At 27.6% G+C, this 18,741-nt stretch overlaps 1 protein-coding gene across 1 annotated transcript; it reads left to right on the top strand.

Annotated features, from left to right (window-relative positions):
• The first annotated feature begins 12,137 nt into the window (after positions 1 to 12,137).
• LOC123300897 (U-scoloptoxin(01)-Er1a) lies at positions 12,138 to 13,934 on the top strand. The gene is made up of 3 exons (XM_044883561.1): positions 12,138 to 12,158; positions 13,126 to 13,429; positions 13,877 to 13,934. Exons 2-3 carry the CDS (start codon positions 13,128 to 13,130, stop codon positions 13,932 to 13,934), a joined length of 360 nt encoding a protein of 119 aa, XP_044739496.1. The 5' UTR covers positions 12,138 to 12,158; positions 13,126 to 13,127.
• Positions 13,935 to 18,741: the final 4,807 nt, after the last annotated feature.

Raw genomic sequence — 18,741 nt, 5'->3', positions numbered from 1 at the left:
TTTTAAACATGAGTCCATATTCCCTATTCTATACAACAATTGGTGTGTAAATGTTTGTTTCTGTTTTATTTTATTGTTTTTCAACTAAATTCGCACTATCAAAGACCAACACATGATGAGAGGTGAGGATGACAGCCTATTGAAAACTGCAACAGCCTATTGAAATGTCATTTTATATTTATACATAAATAGAAATCTAATGTTTGTAGCTTAACCACTTCAAACATATTAATCATACTTAAGATAATTGTTTCTATGACTTAATAGGCTACAAATTATATTTCATGATAAATTTTAGTATTCTAAACACAAATTTGTTCCCCCATTTGCAAAAAGACTCCAAGTTTTAATAAAACTGTACAAATTAAACAAAAATTTGAACGTCCAATTTTCCCGAAAATAACTAGGCAAAATGAGACCGAATCGAATATAATGAGTTGTTGAGTAGTTTTTTAAAGAAATCATTAAAGGACCATATGATCTTGAAAAAGTGATATCGTCTCATTTCAAGATTAGTTTGGCATTCTGGTCTAGTATGGAAATAACATAGATGCCATTCTGGTCTGGTCTTGTCTCGTTTCTTATCACGTAAAGTTATAATTCATTGATTTAGTTGGTTGGTTTCGCTCTTCCATTTTTGCCAATTAAAAAATTAATACAGCTTTGATCTAGAACAATTTTGAGAAAGCAAAGACGATACTGGATAAGAATCAATCGTATTTATGGAGATATAAATTGGAAGTAAGAATTTGATATCTAAAACGTAATTAAATAAAATTACAAGCGTATAATTATTAACTTCATAATTAAATAATAATTAAGAAATACAATTAATTTAATGCCTATCTAAAATGAATATTAAGTGTTATATCGTAAGTTTGTAATATATTTAATTGTAAGTATATACTTAAATCTAATTACTGGAAATCAATACTCACCATTTTATTTTATAGATATTTTAAACATATTTAACATTTTAATTATATAATCTTTGAAGTGCTTACTTATACATATAATATTGATTTCAATTATATATTTCAGTATTAAGAGAGTTGATAAAGATGACTTTGGGTTTTCAGAAAAATGAACATTGAGTTTTTTATTGTTTGTATTTCGTTTTTCGTAATGTTTTAAACTACGAAAAACTGCACTTAATTCCTTAGATCGTTGCAATCTATCTACCCTTTTCTTGCTCTGTGTAATTTGCTTGCTCTGTGTAATTAATCTTCTTTAACTTCAGAACAAGCAAAACAAATTGTCGAAATACTAAAATAGAAATCTATGATTTGAAATGATGAAATCTATGATGAATTCGATACTCAACCCATGATTGAAGCCTCATTTTTCTTTATAAACAAACTTACCTTTATCAACCCTCTAAATGACAAACGAAAAAAACTATAGAGTTTCGCTTCATTATGGGTTCACGGTCAACATACAGAAAAATCAACGTATATATTAGAACAAAATGCGTTTGGCCTTAAATCCAGTATATATTTTTTGAAATTATACGCTATCAAAGTTCATTATGTATGGCAATGCTCTCCATTTCAGCCTAGAGTTACTCAAGGGAGAGTAACCGATAATAATTGAAATTTTGATTCGGTCATTTGGGCTATCAATATCTACTTTTTGCACAGGTTTCAGCTGTGGTAGTCAGGCTAAGTATTTGACAGTATTTTAGGACAGGTGGAATTTTGAAGGGTCGTTCCTAACAACTTTTACTTCTACTTTTTATTTTCACGGCACTGTTGCTGCAAATAGTAATTAAAATAATGGCGGAAGCGCAAAGTAATCTTTATTTTATGACCGCTTTTTTCCGAGTTGAGGGAAAAGCTATGAATTCAAATTATCAATATCTGTAAGAATTGTTACTTTTCATGCGTGAAGATTAATTTAAAAGAAATATGTATTAAAGTTATTTTTCTATTCTAAACACGTTACAAATTTCATTGTAAAATAAAAAGTTATGTTTGCGTTTTACTACAAAATATAATTTCCTTTACATGAAATAAAATATTACTAAAAAACAGTAATATCTAGTAAACATTCTTGCAATTACAATAAAAGTACAAACAGATATACAGTGTGTTTACTGATGCAACGCCGCTACATATATTTTATTTGAATTTAAATATAAACATCATTGAACTGCTTCGTAGCATTTTGGATTTGTTTTAGCAAATCATATGTTTGGATCAAAACATTTGTACATTGCGACTAGTTAAATATGCTTCAACTGTTTGAAATAATTTTTGAAAATGGAAAAACTTTTATTAATCTGTTCAGTAAGAAATTGGAAATGGCTGGTTTGACTTGCAGTGGGGTTTTTGAATCTGCTATGACGAACCTTTCAGTGTGCGTTTGTTTTCTATATATGTGTGTCAAATTCTTGTTCTTGATGCTTTCAGACATCTTCATATCTAAAAACGAAATCGAAACCATCTTTATCAATTTCTGTTAAGAAATCGATTGAAGGGTATACCTATGGATTTTTTTTATCTGTGTCAAAATCGTAAAGATTTCATCGACATACCTATACCAGACAGCTGGAAAGTAACTGAATCTTTGTTAGGCTTGTTTCCCTAAATCTGTCATAAAGATGTTTGGCTAGAAGTTTCTGTAGAATAGTATACCAACTTCTCTCTTTAATTATAATTATCAATCGATTTTATTAATTTCTTCGAACCTGAAGTGATGTAATCTTATCAACGATTTGTGTGTAGTTTGGTATGTCAATTTGTCGGCAAACAGCGATAACAAGATTAAAATTTGTATACCCAGTATATGGAATATATTAAGGTATAATAATTTAAGTCCCATGTTTGTTACGTTTAGCAAAAATATAGATGATTCATTTTTTTTATGAGACTCGTTTTTTGGTAATATTATTGGATAGCTTTATCAGTGATCATACTGTACTTTCAACTATTATTATTCATGAATTCGTTTAAGTACATCTCGTTAGACTAAAGTACCTATGCACAATCATCTCCTTAGAATATTATTTCTTTTTTTTTTTTAAATATATTAATAAACACCAACCATTTAATAGTTTTTGAATAAAATTTGACATTAACTATAATTAGGGTTATTTAAAACACAAATACGTATAAAAATAATAATGATTATTAATAAACATCTTTTTAATATCATTATAATAATCATTAAAATTATGATACTTAATTATGGTTATGGTATTTTCAGTGTGGTAGGTCTTAATACAAGATGGGATAAAAGTTATTAATCAATCAAAAGATGCCTGTTTTTTCAATTGGACTACATGATTTATAACCCTCTTTGAGCGATTGAGTATTTCCTGGATTTGCTCGAAAAACATTCGAAAAACAGAAACTCTTAAACATTAATTCAAGTTCATGAAAGTCGCTTAATATTTCTTTTTCTGCAATTATTTTAAGTATCGTGTTCATATGAACAACCTGCAGATGTTAGCCATTCTTAAGATTAAGATCGGGCCAATAGGCGATAATTTATTATCAAAAGCGCACAGAAAAATTGTGAAAAATCTGAAAAACGAACCCGGAACTATATAGACTGTTTAAATAAATATATTTAGCAAAACATTTTTCAAACACCTTTGTCCCCGGTAGATTAGCCTTATTTCTAAAATTAGTTCATATTCTGCTCGGTTTATGGCTTTTATCCGCATTTTCATTTCTTTAAAACTATCTTCGATTATCGTTTCTTTGGAATACTCCAAGTTCTACGTCGTACAGGATTGTTATAAGAAATTTTAATCACCACTTCCTCTATTCTTTCCAAGTATCCCAATCTTGTGGTTCTGTACATGCACATAATTATGGTATTTTTAATAAGTGGTACCACATAAGTGGTATTTTTAATAGGATGATTACTTTTGTGTCACCTTGTATGTTCTTGAATTTATGCTTAACTATTCACAGAACGAATATTCTATTTCTAATTTTAAATACACACTTCCTTCGTTCAGTTAAGGATTAACTGTGAGATGACACGGAGAGTTGGAATTTCGCTTTTGTTAAGGTTTAACGTCATATTTTATTATGAAATCATTAAAACCTTGACCGAAAAATATGTGTTATTCAATAAAAAGATTTATTACTTCCTCAAGATGTCATTGTGTATTCAGACAAGGGAAAAGAGAATTGTAGAAACGATAATTTTTTTAAATTTGTACTTGTAATTTTTTTAAATTTGTATAAAGCATCAATAATTTCGAGTTAGTATATAGACCTGTTTTAACGATATATACTAAATTATTAATCCAAGAAATCCAATGAAGTCCGTATTCTGTAAAATAAAGGGTAGCACACAACGAAGCAGGCGTGTTGCAGCTAGTTTTTCTATAATTGTATAAATTTCAATTGATTGAATAATTATATTATGTGAATTTGAAACAAAATAATTTCAATTGTATTTTTATAATGAATCTTGATTGAAACTTTCTATCTCTAAATGATTTCACAGACAACAATAGATAAAAATATTTATATTTAAATAAATAAATAAATAAATAAATAAAACGATTCTGTTCGTCACGATCAATAAAAACAAATAGCTTTTTTAATATGTAGAAATTTAACAAGGTCACGAACTTATATTTGAAATGTAAAAAGTATATTAGAAAATTAAAAACTCACAACGGATTAAAACCACCAAAGCGGACACTATCCTATCCTTTGACTTTCGAAAAATAACTCTAAAATTTAGAAAATGTTCCATGTTAAGTAGTCCTACGTAAGCATAAAACTTGAAAAAATTGTACCATTTGTGTGATTTTACACCTGTGCATGATTTTCTTTGAGGATATCGCTAGTTTGCTCCGATATATTACATACATGAGACTAATCTCAGCTCGTTTAATTAAGAGGAACGTTTCTCTTGAGAGTTGTGAAAATTATCTCAAAAAGATCTTTTATTTTTATTCAATAAATTTTTTAAAGAGACCTCGGCCTGCCAAATTTTCACAGTACTTAGACTATACTCTAATTTTATTTATTTATTTATCATTTATTATTTTTATTTTTATATTAATTTAACTTATACGAAAGTTTTTAATAGAAGATTGACAAAGAAATTTTTGATTTAAGAAATAAGTTTATTTTTAAAATTATTATCTATTTTTTGTGCTTTTTTTAAGGTCAGTTCATTTTTTCTAAAATTATACGAAGGTTTATACAAATGTAGCAGAAAAACTGTGGATTTTAGCATGCTTATTTATAAAATTATTATTATCTTTGACTTGTAAGATTCCTTAGTATAGTTTAATATGTTCAGACGTTAATAAACGCCTACTTTTCTATATCAAAATCAAGTAAGTAGTTTTGGTTTCTATAATAAAACAGCAGGATTACATTTTAACCATATTTAAATAATATTTAAATATTTTATCTGAACCGGTTTATGGTGTGCAAAATGAAATGAATATAATATGAAATTTTTTTATTTTAAAATATCATATTATAAGAAATTGTACTTTGTGGTGAAATAAATAAGTGTAATTTCAGAGAACCATTACTTACTATTATCACAATTTAGAAATTAACTTGGTGTTTTAGTACATCAATTAACAGGACTACATTATAGAGTTTTTTGAAAGAAAATTCAAGTATTTGGACTGATAGCTTAACTTTTTTTTCAAAAAAGTTCTTGTTTAATTAGGTGATAAGCTTAAATTTTATATTAAACAGCCGTTTGTGGACTAGAACTATCTATATGTTCGATAGATTTGAAAAGAAATTGAATATTCCTTAGCATTTATAGTAACATTCGCCGGTAACTAGAAATAACAAGTGAAAACAAACAATTGACTGAATTAATTGTTGAAATACCATGCATAGTCAGTGTTGATTTTTCTATCACATAACACATACATACATGTGACACATACATAACTGATATTCAAGTATGGTACATACTATAAAATTTCCGCCTAATTGGCGCCCTCACGGGTAAACAGTGATTTTTACGAAAAAATGTTGCAAGCAAAAGTTGTTTATTTTTTGATAAGGAACATTTTTTACATTTAAACTTTTGTTCTATCTCTAACGGTTTACAAGATGGATCCTACGGACCCAAGACCCAATTGACCTATGATGCTCTTTTACGAACTCGACCTCACTTTTTACGTCCTGAGTACGCTGTAAAAATTTATATCTTTTTTCGTTTTTGAATTATCGTGTCCACAGACGGACGGACAACCGGAAATGGACTAATTAGGTGATTCTATGAACACCTATAGCAAAATTTTGTGCGTGGCATCAATATTTTTAAGCGTTATAAACTTGGGACTAAACTTAGTATACCTTGCATATTACATATATGCATGGTATAAAAACTTACAAACTTGTGATAGTTCAGCAATAGTTCTTAATCGGCGGTAAGTATAAAAAACATTCGTGCAGCCCTGTTAATGGGTGTACCTGCTAAGAATAGAAGTGTAATTGAACATATAGTATATTATTATCATAGAACATAAATTATTATAGACGAATGAAGCTAAAGCAAGAAGAACACCACTTGAAAACATAAATAAAGTATGTTGTACACATGAATTAAGTGAGATAAGTTAACCTTACACATAGGTTAAATATCCAAATAACTATATTTTTTTTAACTACAAGTAGTACGTAATTAGATACATTATTTACATAATAGGGGATGGTGTAGTACCTACCTAGAATCAAAATTTACATTTATGTATTTATTAAAGCCCATCTATTAAAATATCACAATGGAAATTGCCTCTGTTTACACCACGTTTAATTAACTCTTAACAATATGAAAATTTTTTTAATATTCAACAATTCACTATAAAAACGAATGATCTTTGTGCATGGTGTGTGATCTGTGGTACAATATCATTATGCACCATGACTCGTAGTCTTATGTCCCTATATGGAATCACTCCTGCTGATTTTACTTGAAAGTGCTCTCTGCATCACTCTTTTCGTATTTGAAATTCTCTGTTTTCAAATAGGCAATCACAAGGACCTAAATTTGTTAATTTTTTTTTTTTCTTTTGTTTGTTCGAAAATAAAACCACATTGACAACCAGTCTTCAGCCTACGTCCATTTTATAAACAGTTTCATTTTTCGACAAATTTTGTAAAGTAAACAGCAATCTAGAAAATGATTCAAGTGTAATATGATTCAAGGTGCTACATCTTACCTTATCAATTTTTTTATTTTAATTTTTGTATAATAAATTTGATTTTTTCGATATATACTTTATGAGTATACACTAACGTTTTCTAGTGAATATAGCCAAGCACAGCTTTGAAATAGATTTGTAACATTACAATCATTTTTATAGGAATGACTTTTAGCCGATAAAAGACTGAGAATTAAGAAACAATTAGGCTTAAGAAACTTAGACTGAGTCTTGAGTAAAAGCAACCAAGACTGTTTTAAATCTGTTATATAGAAAGGTGCTACTACCTAAATGAAATTTGGATCAAACAATAAAAATCGTAGAACACACACAATATAGCTGAAGATATGGAAATTTTGTAATCTTATTAGATTTTGGAAATAGTCTCAAAAAACTGGTTACTGGTTAACGTTGGTATAAAATAAAATAAAATTTAGACTATAATATTATGACGGGGGACTAACCACTATTCAATCTTCTATTATTTTGAAAAGTTTCTCATCATGAATACCATAATACTTTCAAGAGAAATAATAGACCTTTTTGTAGATAATCAAAAAAATTGATGGATGCATTTTTTAATTGATTTAATATATTCGTGATTTCCTTTAGACTGAGTTCAAACACATATAAATCACAAAATGTAACTATCAAATAACCCAAAGAGCATCATATTATGTTCTTTATGTCGACATACAAATAGTCCACAGTACAACGCCTTTTTTGATAAGTGATTACAAGCTCCCTGTGTCTTCGTTTTTGAAAAACGTTAAACATTGTTTATTTGGTAAAATTTTGAAAAATGTTTCTGGTTCTTGTAGATTTTAATTATTTTACAAAAATAGGTATTGCATTTTCTTATTCGAATTACAAATAAAGGTTATTAATTAATTTTATAATTTGATTGCTTTAAAATTAAAGATTGTCGCTACCATACGAAAATAAAAAGGTTTTTAGTTCGTCCAAATTAAAGCACATATAAAGTTTCAGTGTATTATTAATCAGTTATGAAAAACGACGCCTGTACTGTAGACTAAAAGTTATATAAAACCAAAAATTCAAACAATACTATAATATTATGATAAATTTTTAAATTAAATTGTATAAAATATTGTAAATATGACATTTTTGAACTCTTTAAATAACACATATAATATTTTTAAAATATTGTATTTACATGACAGAATGACAGGCTGGTTGGCTGCAGCAAGCTGGCTGGCAAGCCGCAATTCAATGATTTATTTTATACAGTAAACAGTTGAAACTTATTTTGTGTAAAATTACAATATCATTTGAAATGATCAGATATCAAAAGTTTAATATTCGATAGAGTGTTGCTCAATACAAGTTTACTAAAGATTTCGTAACGATGTGGGCATTAAGGTAGTTCTAACTACCAGAGAGAAACGCAATATCTTAGAAAAGAAAAACAGTTCTTTCAATGGTACTTTTATTAGCTCTGTAAATCTGTCAAGGCTACAACGAAAACTATGATATATTGCTCATCTGTGTTCATAGTATATAGTATACTATATGTTCATGCCGCTTGTACACTTTACTCTTGGATTAGACTAAATATTCGTTAAAAAGTAATCTTCGTTTATTTTTTTTTCCGTAAACTAAAATGTCAATTACATCCGAGTTAGACTCAAAGGCTCCCTAATTTGTCTATTTACATATATCTAGTTTTGTTTGCAAAGTTACTTTTTATAGCAAAAACTTATTTTTTAAATAATCAACTGATTTAGAAAGTTCTTGATCTTTCTTCCAAAATCCGAATTCACTACGACTTGTTTTACATCATTGTATTATATGAATTCGGTCATCGTAGGATTGTGTATTTCGTGGTACAGTACCCTAAAATAGACATGTATCGTCAGCGATCAAATTAATAATAATTTTTTTATTTGAAGATAAGAGATGTATTGTGTTTATCTCATAGCAAAATCGTGACAAAAAGTGTCAGATATATTTAAATAAATGAGCAGGAAAAAAATTCACTTTCTACGACTGCATGCTACAATTATGTAGGTACTTACTCTTAAAAGTTCAAATTAGTTTAAATTTCGCGCTAATTTTCGATTAGTGCCATATAGGTAAAACTTCAAGAACTGTAAGTGTAGCTACTGGCTTAATTATTGTTATAAATATCTATGAATTTTTAGTAATTTAGAAGTATATATCGTTTTCTTCTTATATCGAATGAAAATAGTATTAATCTATCATAATGACTTATCAAAATACTCTTAGCACAGCACGCAGTGATGAATGATTGCAGAGAGTAGCATCTTATAATTTGCTTTCTATTATGGACTTACCCGGTCAATGCTGGATATTACTGCCAGTGTATTTAAAGATAGATTTGTAATTTAATGAATAATTGTTTCGAGAACCGTAGAATCTTATTAATAGTAATAGTAATTAATTAAAGATATATTGTTTTATTTTCAATTTAATTTCATTAAAATTTTTCATATAATATGAAAGATTAATTGCTTTAAAGTAATATTATAATTAATTTGAAAGAAAGTAAATCTAATGAATACATTATGTATGGACAAAAAAAATTAATTGTCTTAGTATGAAATATGTATTTGATTTATTACCATAAAATAACAATTAAAGGATAAAAAAAACTGTATTAGTTTCTCTTGAAATTTAAAAATGCATATTAATTGTTATTTTTCTAAATTATGCTTTTTTTATATTTGAGTAGAGAATAAAATTCTTTAAAGAAATTTGCTTTTCGATTCTATGTGTAAAAAATTTTACTTAGTATTCTCTTCGTTAATCACAAAAATTTTTATAACAAAATGGTAGAAATAAAATTTTTCTACAATATACCATCATTTTGAATACTTAAATTTAAATTTACAGAGACATTTACGTTCAATCTTCTGGAAGGCAAAAAATACAAATTTTTTGAAAAATATCTTTATACATAGGTAATAAATTTAAAGAAAATAGGACCAGAAGATAAATTGTGGAATTTATAAATAATTTAAGTAGTAATACTTTCCAAATGCCATTCTTTTCTAGAAATGCGACTTTTCTGAATTTAAACTTTCTTTAATATTCGAAGATAGCTACTGATAACATAAATACGATAGAAGCTTGTATAAAAAAGTTATCAATCTTTTCTTATCAAAAAATAGTTTATTCTACAGTATATGTTTATAAATAATAAAAAACGAAAATTACATGATGGAATACGTACGAGCAATTTACAAAACATTTTTTTAAATAAATTTTGAATACCTACAAATCAAAATAAAATTTTTTTAAATAAATATTTAGAGAAATATAATAAATAAATTTGTTAACAAATAGATAATTAATAAGAGATGTTAGATGATAAAAAAAGGCACGCGTGAGATTTAATGTTAAAAAAATTGAATGTGAAATTCCTGATAGAATATTATTGTAATGGATTCAAAAATCGAAATCTAAAACTTAATGATCCATACCTTTATGCTTTGAGATGCTTCTATTTATTTCTCAAATAATTTTTTTGAAAAGGATGTTTAAATCTTCCGCTGTTTTCCTTGAAGCTCATTTGGCTTGCATTAAATTTATTTTTCTTGACAATAGTGGAAAAATTATCGCTGTCTTAGAGAGCTGAAATATATTTCAATTTTGAAATATTTTTCCACGAGTTAAAGGCTTCTGTTTTAGCGATTCAAAATGTTTATCCAATTTTCTGTTAAATTTTCTTGGCATAAATTTTATTTATATAGAAATACACCAAGGATCCTCAATTGACACATGTTTGCAAACCAACAATCTTACTTAATACATCTATGAACCTAGTCTACATGGATTTTATACCCAAGCTGAAAGCGGGAAAATATAGTTTTAAAAAGTCTTTCACGCCTGGCTAGAACTAGTTATTTAAAATGGATTCTTTCCATAACATTGGTGAAACAAATGGAAGATAAAACGTTATTTCTTGATGACCAATGGAGTAAAACGATTCTACAACTTTCAAAACAAACACATTATCTTAGTTCGCAACAAGAAAAACAAAATAATGAAGAAATGCACTTTTTTACAAATCTAGTCAATGTATTTTCTCTTTTTGAAAATCCACAAACGCTGATAAATGGATCAAGATATTTTTTTTAAAATGAATTATTAATTATTAATCTAAAGATTTGACTATATAGAAAAAAAGCTGATGAGATAGAATATTTCTACCAACACTTTTAGATTTAAGGAAGATAGGCTTCTGGCTTACACATTTCTGTACATTTCTTTCGGAGCGTATAAAAAACAGTTGGAAATTGTAAACTTGTGTGATTATTGATCCAACTTTTACCAGTCATACTCACCAATGTTTATAAATTTAAGTACATAAATTGCATTGAATAACAGATCCAGCCAATTGCATTTTAAATAAATTATTCAATTATTTACATAAATAATTTAATGATTACATGATATCTATAATAATAAAAAATATTCCCACCAATTATAATGAATACAGATCCAAATGCGATACAAACTCTTTCTTTTTTTTTTTACCCAGGTGGTGGTTACAGATGACACCAAGGATGGGTAAAAAGATTTACTAATTAAATATCATTGCTAAGATGTGGGGAAACAATTGTAAGTAACCATCGTACCCATCTTTTGATTCATATAAAAGACAATAACAATAAATGTTTTAAAATTATATTTTGTTTAACTATCTACCGCTTAAGTAAGTGGGATCGTATCGGGACTAGATAAATTTTTATTTTTAATTTCAGGTAGGTTTTGTAAATAAGTAAATATTAAAAGAAAAACCTGATTATTGCGAAAAATTTTAAATTTCAAAATAAACAAGAATTTTTTTTTGAATTGTGTAATTTTTTCTGTAAAGTGATTTTTAAAGTGAAAGTGTGGAACTTTTTCTGGTGTTTAAGTGCAAAATTTTCATAATTTTTTTCTATTATTTTCTAGGATTTTTAGGCAAAATAAAACAGGATGATTCGAAGAATATGCTTCTCAGTTATTTGTCTGAGTAAGTAATAATAAAATTGTGATTAAACCAGCTTCTTGTCTTTGGAATAGTTTAAACTAAATTTGTGAATGTTTTATACTCCATGAAAATCAATCTGAGAAAGATTCGCTTATTAAAAAATAATAAGGTTTATAACTTTTTCGATATTTTGGCATTATTTTAAAGAATAAATTTTATAGTGGATCAGTTTCAACAATAATAATCCGCTTTTAATGATCGAAAATCATTTCCAGCGGTTGAGCTGTTCTACTGGTATTATTATTAGAATATTAAACAAGGAGTTAGTTTGATTTGAAAATTCGCAAATTCCTAAAGTTTCAATATGTAGCCAGGATACCTTGCTGTGGTTTCAGTATATTATTTCTTAAGTACAGAGACCAATTTTTTATCTATCCTTAAAATTAATACCTTATAAATAAAATCTGGAAGATATATTTAGTAACTTAAAAAATTAGAAGTAATTATGCAGTGTCCGTGATTCGATGCCTTTAAAAAACGTATTTTTTCAATTATTTAAAATTGAAAACTTGCTATACACTTTTATATAAATCTCTATAAATTGTGAAAATATGTCACGATTAATTAAAAGCATATTGTACAATTAATGTGATTTCTGGCACAAAAATGTTTAATAATTGCTTATCAAAATTTGGGAACGATCTGTTATTTAAAATTATGCTACTATAGTTATTTCTCGTGCAACCACAATAAAATCAATATAGTTGTTTTTATTTAACAATAAATATACAGTGTGTTTTGTTTTTCTCTTTTTAACTCAAAAAAACTGATTTTTGAACAAAAAACTGATGTTAAAAACACAATCTCTTTAAAACTTTTATGATAATTGTATTATAATATTCTTAATAAATGTACAAAAATTTAGAATTTAGAAACACCAAGCCCATAGCAAGAAAACAGCCTTAATACGTAATTTATACTAATTAAAATACATTTATTTTCTGTATAGCAATGGCCTATGTTTTATGTAAGCCAATTGTTGAAGATCAAGAAACACATACAAAACAACATGAAAAAATTTTACATCGTGCAAAACGTTGGGAAGATTTTCCAAATTTAACATTTACATTCGATTGTTCAGATCGATCTGTTGGATTTTATGCTGATACTGAACATCATTGTCAAATATTCCATATGTGTGATGAAGATGGTCGAAGAATTCCATATATTTGTGCCAATGAGACATCATTTAATCAAGAATTTCGTATTTGTGATTGGGAGTATAATTTTGATTGTGCAGACGCTACTAAATGGTACACTAGATTCTATAAGAGCGCATCCAAAAGTCATGTTTTCTTAACAAGTCAATGAAGTTTACGAAAATCTATTTTACACATTTTGAAAAATTAGAAAGTCGAATTTTTTGATTTCATCCAATTCTTATGATTGGTCTGCTTCGAATTAACAAGCAAGAAATTATTTTAAACGTTATATTAAGCTTTTAAGTGAGATAGTCAGAAGCAATTCAATTCAAAACTGAGAAAACTATGAACTTTAGTAACAGTGATAGGGTGCAAAAATTTTTAAACTGATCAAATAAAAGCGATTTTAAAAATAGCTAAACCAGTCAAATTGGTAACGTTTCGTATTTTTAATTAGTTCGTTAAGAAAAGTTTAAAAAAATTTCGTAATTGTGCTTCGCAAAATACTCCCTATATTTAAATTTATTTTCAAAAACTAATATTTTTTCTTTGTTTTAGGTACTACTTAAATGATTTAACATACGTAACGGATCCACCAAAAGAAAATAATCTTTAGAATTTAATTTAGTAAATAGAAGTAATATATCGAAGCCAGAATTAAATAGCTACGTAAAAAAATATATATTTTTGATATTCTGGAACTTTCTTTTTGTAAAAAACATTGTTAAATTGGAATTGCCATAGAATGTATATCGTTTTTTATTTTGTGAGATTTGTACCTATATATACCTACTATTGTTTTGTAAGAAATATTTTATTTGTTAAAATGTTGGATTTGTATAAGAGCTATTTTTGTATTATATAGAATTATGGAATTTATTTTTAAGATATCGAACTATATTTTATAATAAAACGCTATTTTAATATGTTATAATGTTTTTCATTCGAAAAGGATGCCCTATTATCAGAGAAGAGTCACCTATTTTATTACTGGTGCTTAAATCGTACCTGTTGATTTTCTCACCTCTGGTGTTTTTTCGGGAAATCTGAAGATCAATTCTTAAACTAAATAATAGAGTTTTCATGTAGCGAGCTTTCATAATTTTAAAAAGATCATCATTGAAAAGTTGAAACCTTTTGATTTTTTATGATCCGTTAAATCCGTTATGACGAAGGGATGCTATTTTCATAATATAAAGTTGACAGCAGAAAATTTCTAAAAGGAATGATAATCTCGCCCCCCCCCCCTGAGTAGTCGATTTTTCGATACGAAGCTATTACAATTTGATAAGCAACTGCAGAAAATTTCAAAGATGCAATATTTTTTCCTTATTGTAATGCTTTTTTAAATAATTTTATTGTACTATTATAAAGAGACCCATTCGAGAAACAGTGGAAATAAAGCCACAATGAAAATGCGTTGAAACTAAATTATTTATCACTATACGTACACCCCACGAACCAGTAAAGTCTATAATTTTATCTTTATAGAAAGACATCTTCAGTTTAAGTTAAAAAATATGCTGTTTATTAACTGTAAAATTATTTTGAAGAAGTTGAATATAGAAAGTATTGTAAAAGATGAGTATATACAGTATCGTAACAAAGATGGCGTTTTAATTAACTGCAGTGTTGTCATCTACCGAAAACTGTACAATGAAGGTACAGTATACAGTATAAGTTATATGGAGACATCAACTCTTGAGTATATTGCAAACCCAGAGACATCAACGTACGAATGTATCACAAACCCAGAGACATCAACATATGACTCCGCTACAAACCTAATTCAATTTTAATTAAATTTCATTGTATTTTTATCATTGGGCTATTGCTCTTCAAATGATTCTGGATGGCTTCGAAAAAATTAGAACCTACCTCAACTTCTGTAGTGGTCATGTTGGGATGGCTTTATCCAAAAAAGTACACATTTATTTTTAAATTTGAAATTTTCATATTTGGTTTAATGTTTGGCCGAAGTTTTTCATTTTCCAGGATCATAATTTAGAAAGGGCAGCTCTCCAAATATCTCCCTTGCAGAGTTTTCGTAGTCTACCTAAAGACTACGCCTACACAATTTTTTTTTAACGTCTTAAATACTTGTTTGCTAAGAGTTTCATATTTTGGCAACGCTCATTACGGAACACTCTATATATGTTTTGAAATAATTGGAGTATCCTACGTGAGCAACAAGCCGTCTTTATGGCACCAAAACGTTTAGGGAAAGTTTTGTTGCTATAAAAAAATCCAATGAAGTATCATATTAAAGGTCTTGATCTGTTCAACTGATGTCAACAGAAATTTTGATGAATTTTATTTATTTTTTCTGTTTATGAATTATCATACATACATTCAAAGTAATTTACAGTTAATAATTTAAACAATACAAGCTGGCCGCTTGGCTCTTACTGACGTCAGCTTACCGTAAAGTTAGGCAATCTTCCATCAAACTGTAACCTGTTTTACTTTTAGATGTACAAAACATATAATAATATAAACATATCGTTGTCTCTTTTACACTTATATTATCGGAAATAATATGTTATTTTTCGGAAATAATTTTATATTTATAATTATGTATCAATCAATAAACGCGCCAATTTAAGATTTCATCTATTGTTTATGACAATGGATAAAATTTGTTTATGGACATTGCAATTGTTATAGTATTGATTAAATATTTTTCTAATAATAATGCGAAATACCTGATGAAAAAGAGAAATAAAAAATAATTATACAAATATAATTTATGATATAGCAGACTCAAATCGATTATGAATACCTTAAAACCGCTGAGTGCATTTTTTCTTTTGAAATATTGGAGAGGTTCTCGCATTGATCCTCGGAGTATTAGAGAGTTTCTCAAAGTATTCAAAGTCGTTTATTGACTTTTTGCGTAGTTATGGAAGGTAAGAAATGCAAGGCGCTACTAAAATGCTAGTATGGCATAGAACAGATACTATAGTATCTATGTTAGGATAAGTAATATTACAGTATTGATTACGACTATTTACCAAAAGTATTGTGGCGTTCGCCAACAAGTATGGGCCTGACACCCATACCACCATGGCGTTCACATTGATAAAGTATGGCGTTCATATCGATACTGACAAAGTAATAAACCCAAAAAATTTCTCATTGTATGGCAGAGAGAATCAGATCGACGCCAGCGCTTCCAGTGGATAATTTTGGCGAAAAAGGTGTCTGTTATGAGTAAAATAATTTAAGTATTGGCGCGAGAATTTCCAAATACTTAGACCGATATTAGACTGTATCATATGTTCGATCTTGCCAGTGGCATCTTGCGAAACCGAATTTGTTATTTGCGCATTCTAAAGGCAAAAAAAAATCATGTGCGCATCTTCTTTTTGCTTATTGAAAACCGGCTATACTTTGTCTATAAAAACCGCGGATACGTTATAAAATACATATATTTAAAATATTTATTAGAAAACAGTGGCGTAGGTATGATTTTTACATTTATTACAATGTAATAAACGAATTATTATACTTTTTGTATTCAGTAAATTTAAATAAAAGAATAAATTTACACCCGCCACTGAAAACAGGACATCTAGATCTGTGAGATCTAATTTTCCATAATGGTAAATATTATTGTATGAGTAAAACCAGAATTGAGTGCATGTAAATAAACTTGAAATAATTTTTAAGCAAAATGGCGACTTTCAAAACAAGTTTTGAAAGTTTGGATGATAAACGATTAATGCAACATCACGATTTCAAATAAATTTTGTTAGTACAGAATTGGATGCAATTAATTTTCATATAATGATTTGTTTTTAAGGTCACTAAGACTATATTTCTATTTATCTTTTTAGACAATTATATTTTGAAGGTATTATAAATATTCGAAATTCACCGTGTCATTAAACAGCGGTCCAGAATATCTTAATCTTTGAAAAGAAGAAGTTTTGATGGTACGCGACAGTTTTATTGACTTAAATAACTGACTAAAAACATTTGAAGAGTGCGTTGTAGGATCAGTTTCTAATTCTAATTGTAGCGTCAGTTTTAAAGATACATGCAATTCAATTGACGGTACCGTCTTTTCTACGAATGTTGTCTGTCTTATATAGAAAAAAGTGTATAAAAGTAGAAACATTCGTAAATCTTGGCATCTATAAAAAGATTGATCGCATAGACGGTAATTTTTTTATTTGACTGACACTTGTTTCGGTCAGCAGTTTCAAGTACCCTCACCTCTTGCCCTACAACGAAGATATGATATATGATAAAAATGCAGGAGCGCTATGGGTATATATTATAAGATGAATTTTTGGATGAATTTCCAATTTGTTTTGTTTCTTTAAAATATAAATATTTTAAATATCTACACCACTGGTACTGGATTCTATTGGATACTAAGATCAAACACATGTATAGCTTAATACCTTTCAGTTTATTTATAAATACAGTTGAAAGGAACTGTATTCTATTCAACGGCAACAAACAACTTTAAACAGAATTTCTTACAATATATGTAAAAAAAAAAGAGAATTTAATTAACAGACAATAATAATTTCATTAAAGAGAGGAAGGAATTCAGTTAAAATGATACAAAAAAGTGTTCTGTTAAAGTATTATTATTAATGGAATCATATTTATATGGAAGCGACATTGAATTTTCGGCGTTTTTTTTTTGTGAATTTTTTGTAAATAAACACGCGACGACAATACGTCATTGTTATGTTGAAAAAGTGTAACATATTTTTTTATGTTTATAAGAAAATGTATTTCAATCATCGATTATCATTTAATACATAAAACTGTTCTAGTGATGTATATATTATATAAAGTTTTGATGAGAAATTTTGTGTTAACTCGTTTTTTGGAATAATCTTTAAAAACTGTAAGTAGGAAATATACTAATCTATTTGGATAAAATCATCATTCTCCAGGTTCATATTTTTTCGTATTTGTTACTTTCCTTCTTGTGGTAAATCATTTCCGGCGTTAAACTAACCGCTAGTAAGTCGTTTGAAATAGTTCATATTCACGAATTCGAAACGTCAATCCACTTAACAAAATAATTCATTTAATGAAGTGAATAGTGGTGAATTTCAAACGTCTTTAATGTTTTTGGATAATAGTTTGAAGCAAACAATAGTCGGCCTGCTTTTGTTTAATTTAAAAATTCGAATACAAAAATTTGGTTGCAATACTTGGACTATGTATGGAAAAGAAAACCGTTGTTGAAAAATGGCCATCGAAAATACTGGATATCTACAACATAATTTATAATTAGCATCATTTTAAACCAATGTTTTAGAGTTCCAAAATTAATTATTTTGGTCAATATCACTTTCTAATCATATTGAAAAAAACAGATCCAACCAATCTAAATTACTTTACATGGAATTTTTAACTAAAAAACATTTCTTTTTGTGGCTTATCTGTGAGCA

The sequence above is a fragment of the Chrysoperla carnea genome, chromosome 5 (assembly GCF_905475395.1).
Source record: "Chrysoperla carnea chromosome 5, inChrCarn1.1, whole genome shotgun sequence".
NCBI lineage: Eukaryota > Metazoa > Arthropoda > Insecta > Neuroptera > Chrysopidae > Chrysoperla > Chrysoperla carnea.
Note: the sequence above shows the minus strand (reverse complement) of the source record. Positions and strands in the feature narration are given on the sequence as shown.

Excerpts from the sequence above, each read along its gene's own strand:
- LOC123300897 (XM_044883561.1), top strand. The coding sequence starts at position 13,128 with ATGGCCTATGTTTTATGTAAGCCAATTGTTGAAGATCAAGAAACACAT. Across the intron at positions 13,430-13,876 it reads TGTGCAGACGCTACTAAATG|GTACTACTTAAATGATTTAA; the intron begins GTACACTAGATT and ends TCTTTGTTTTAG.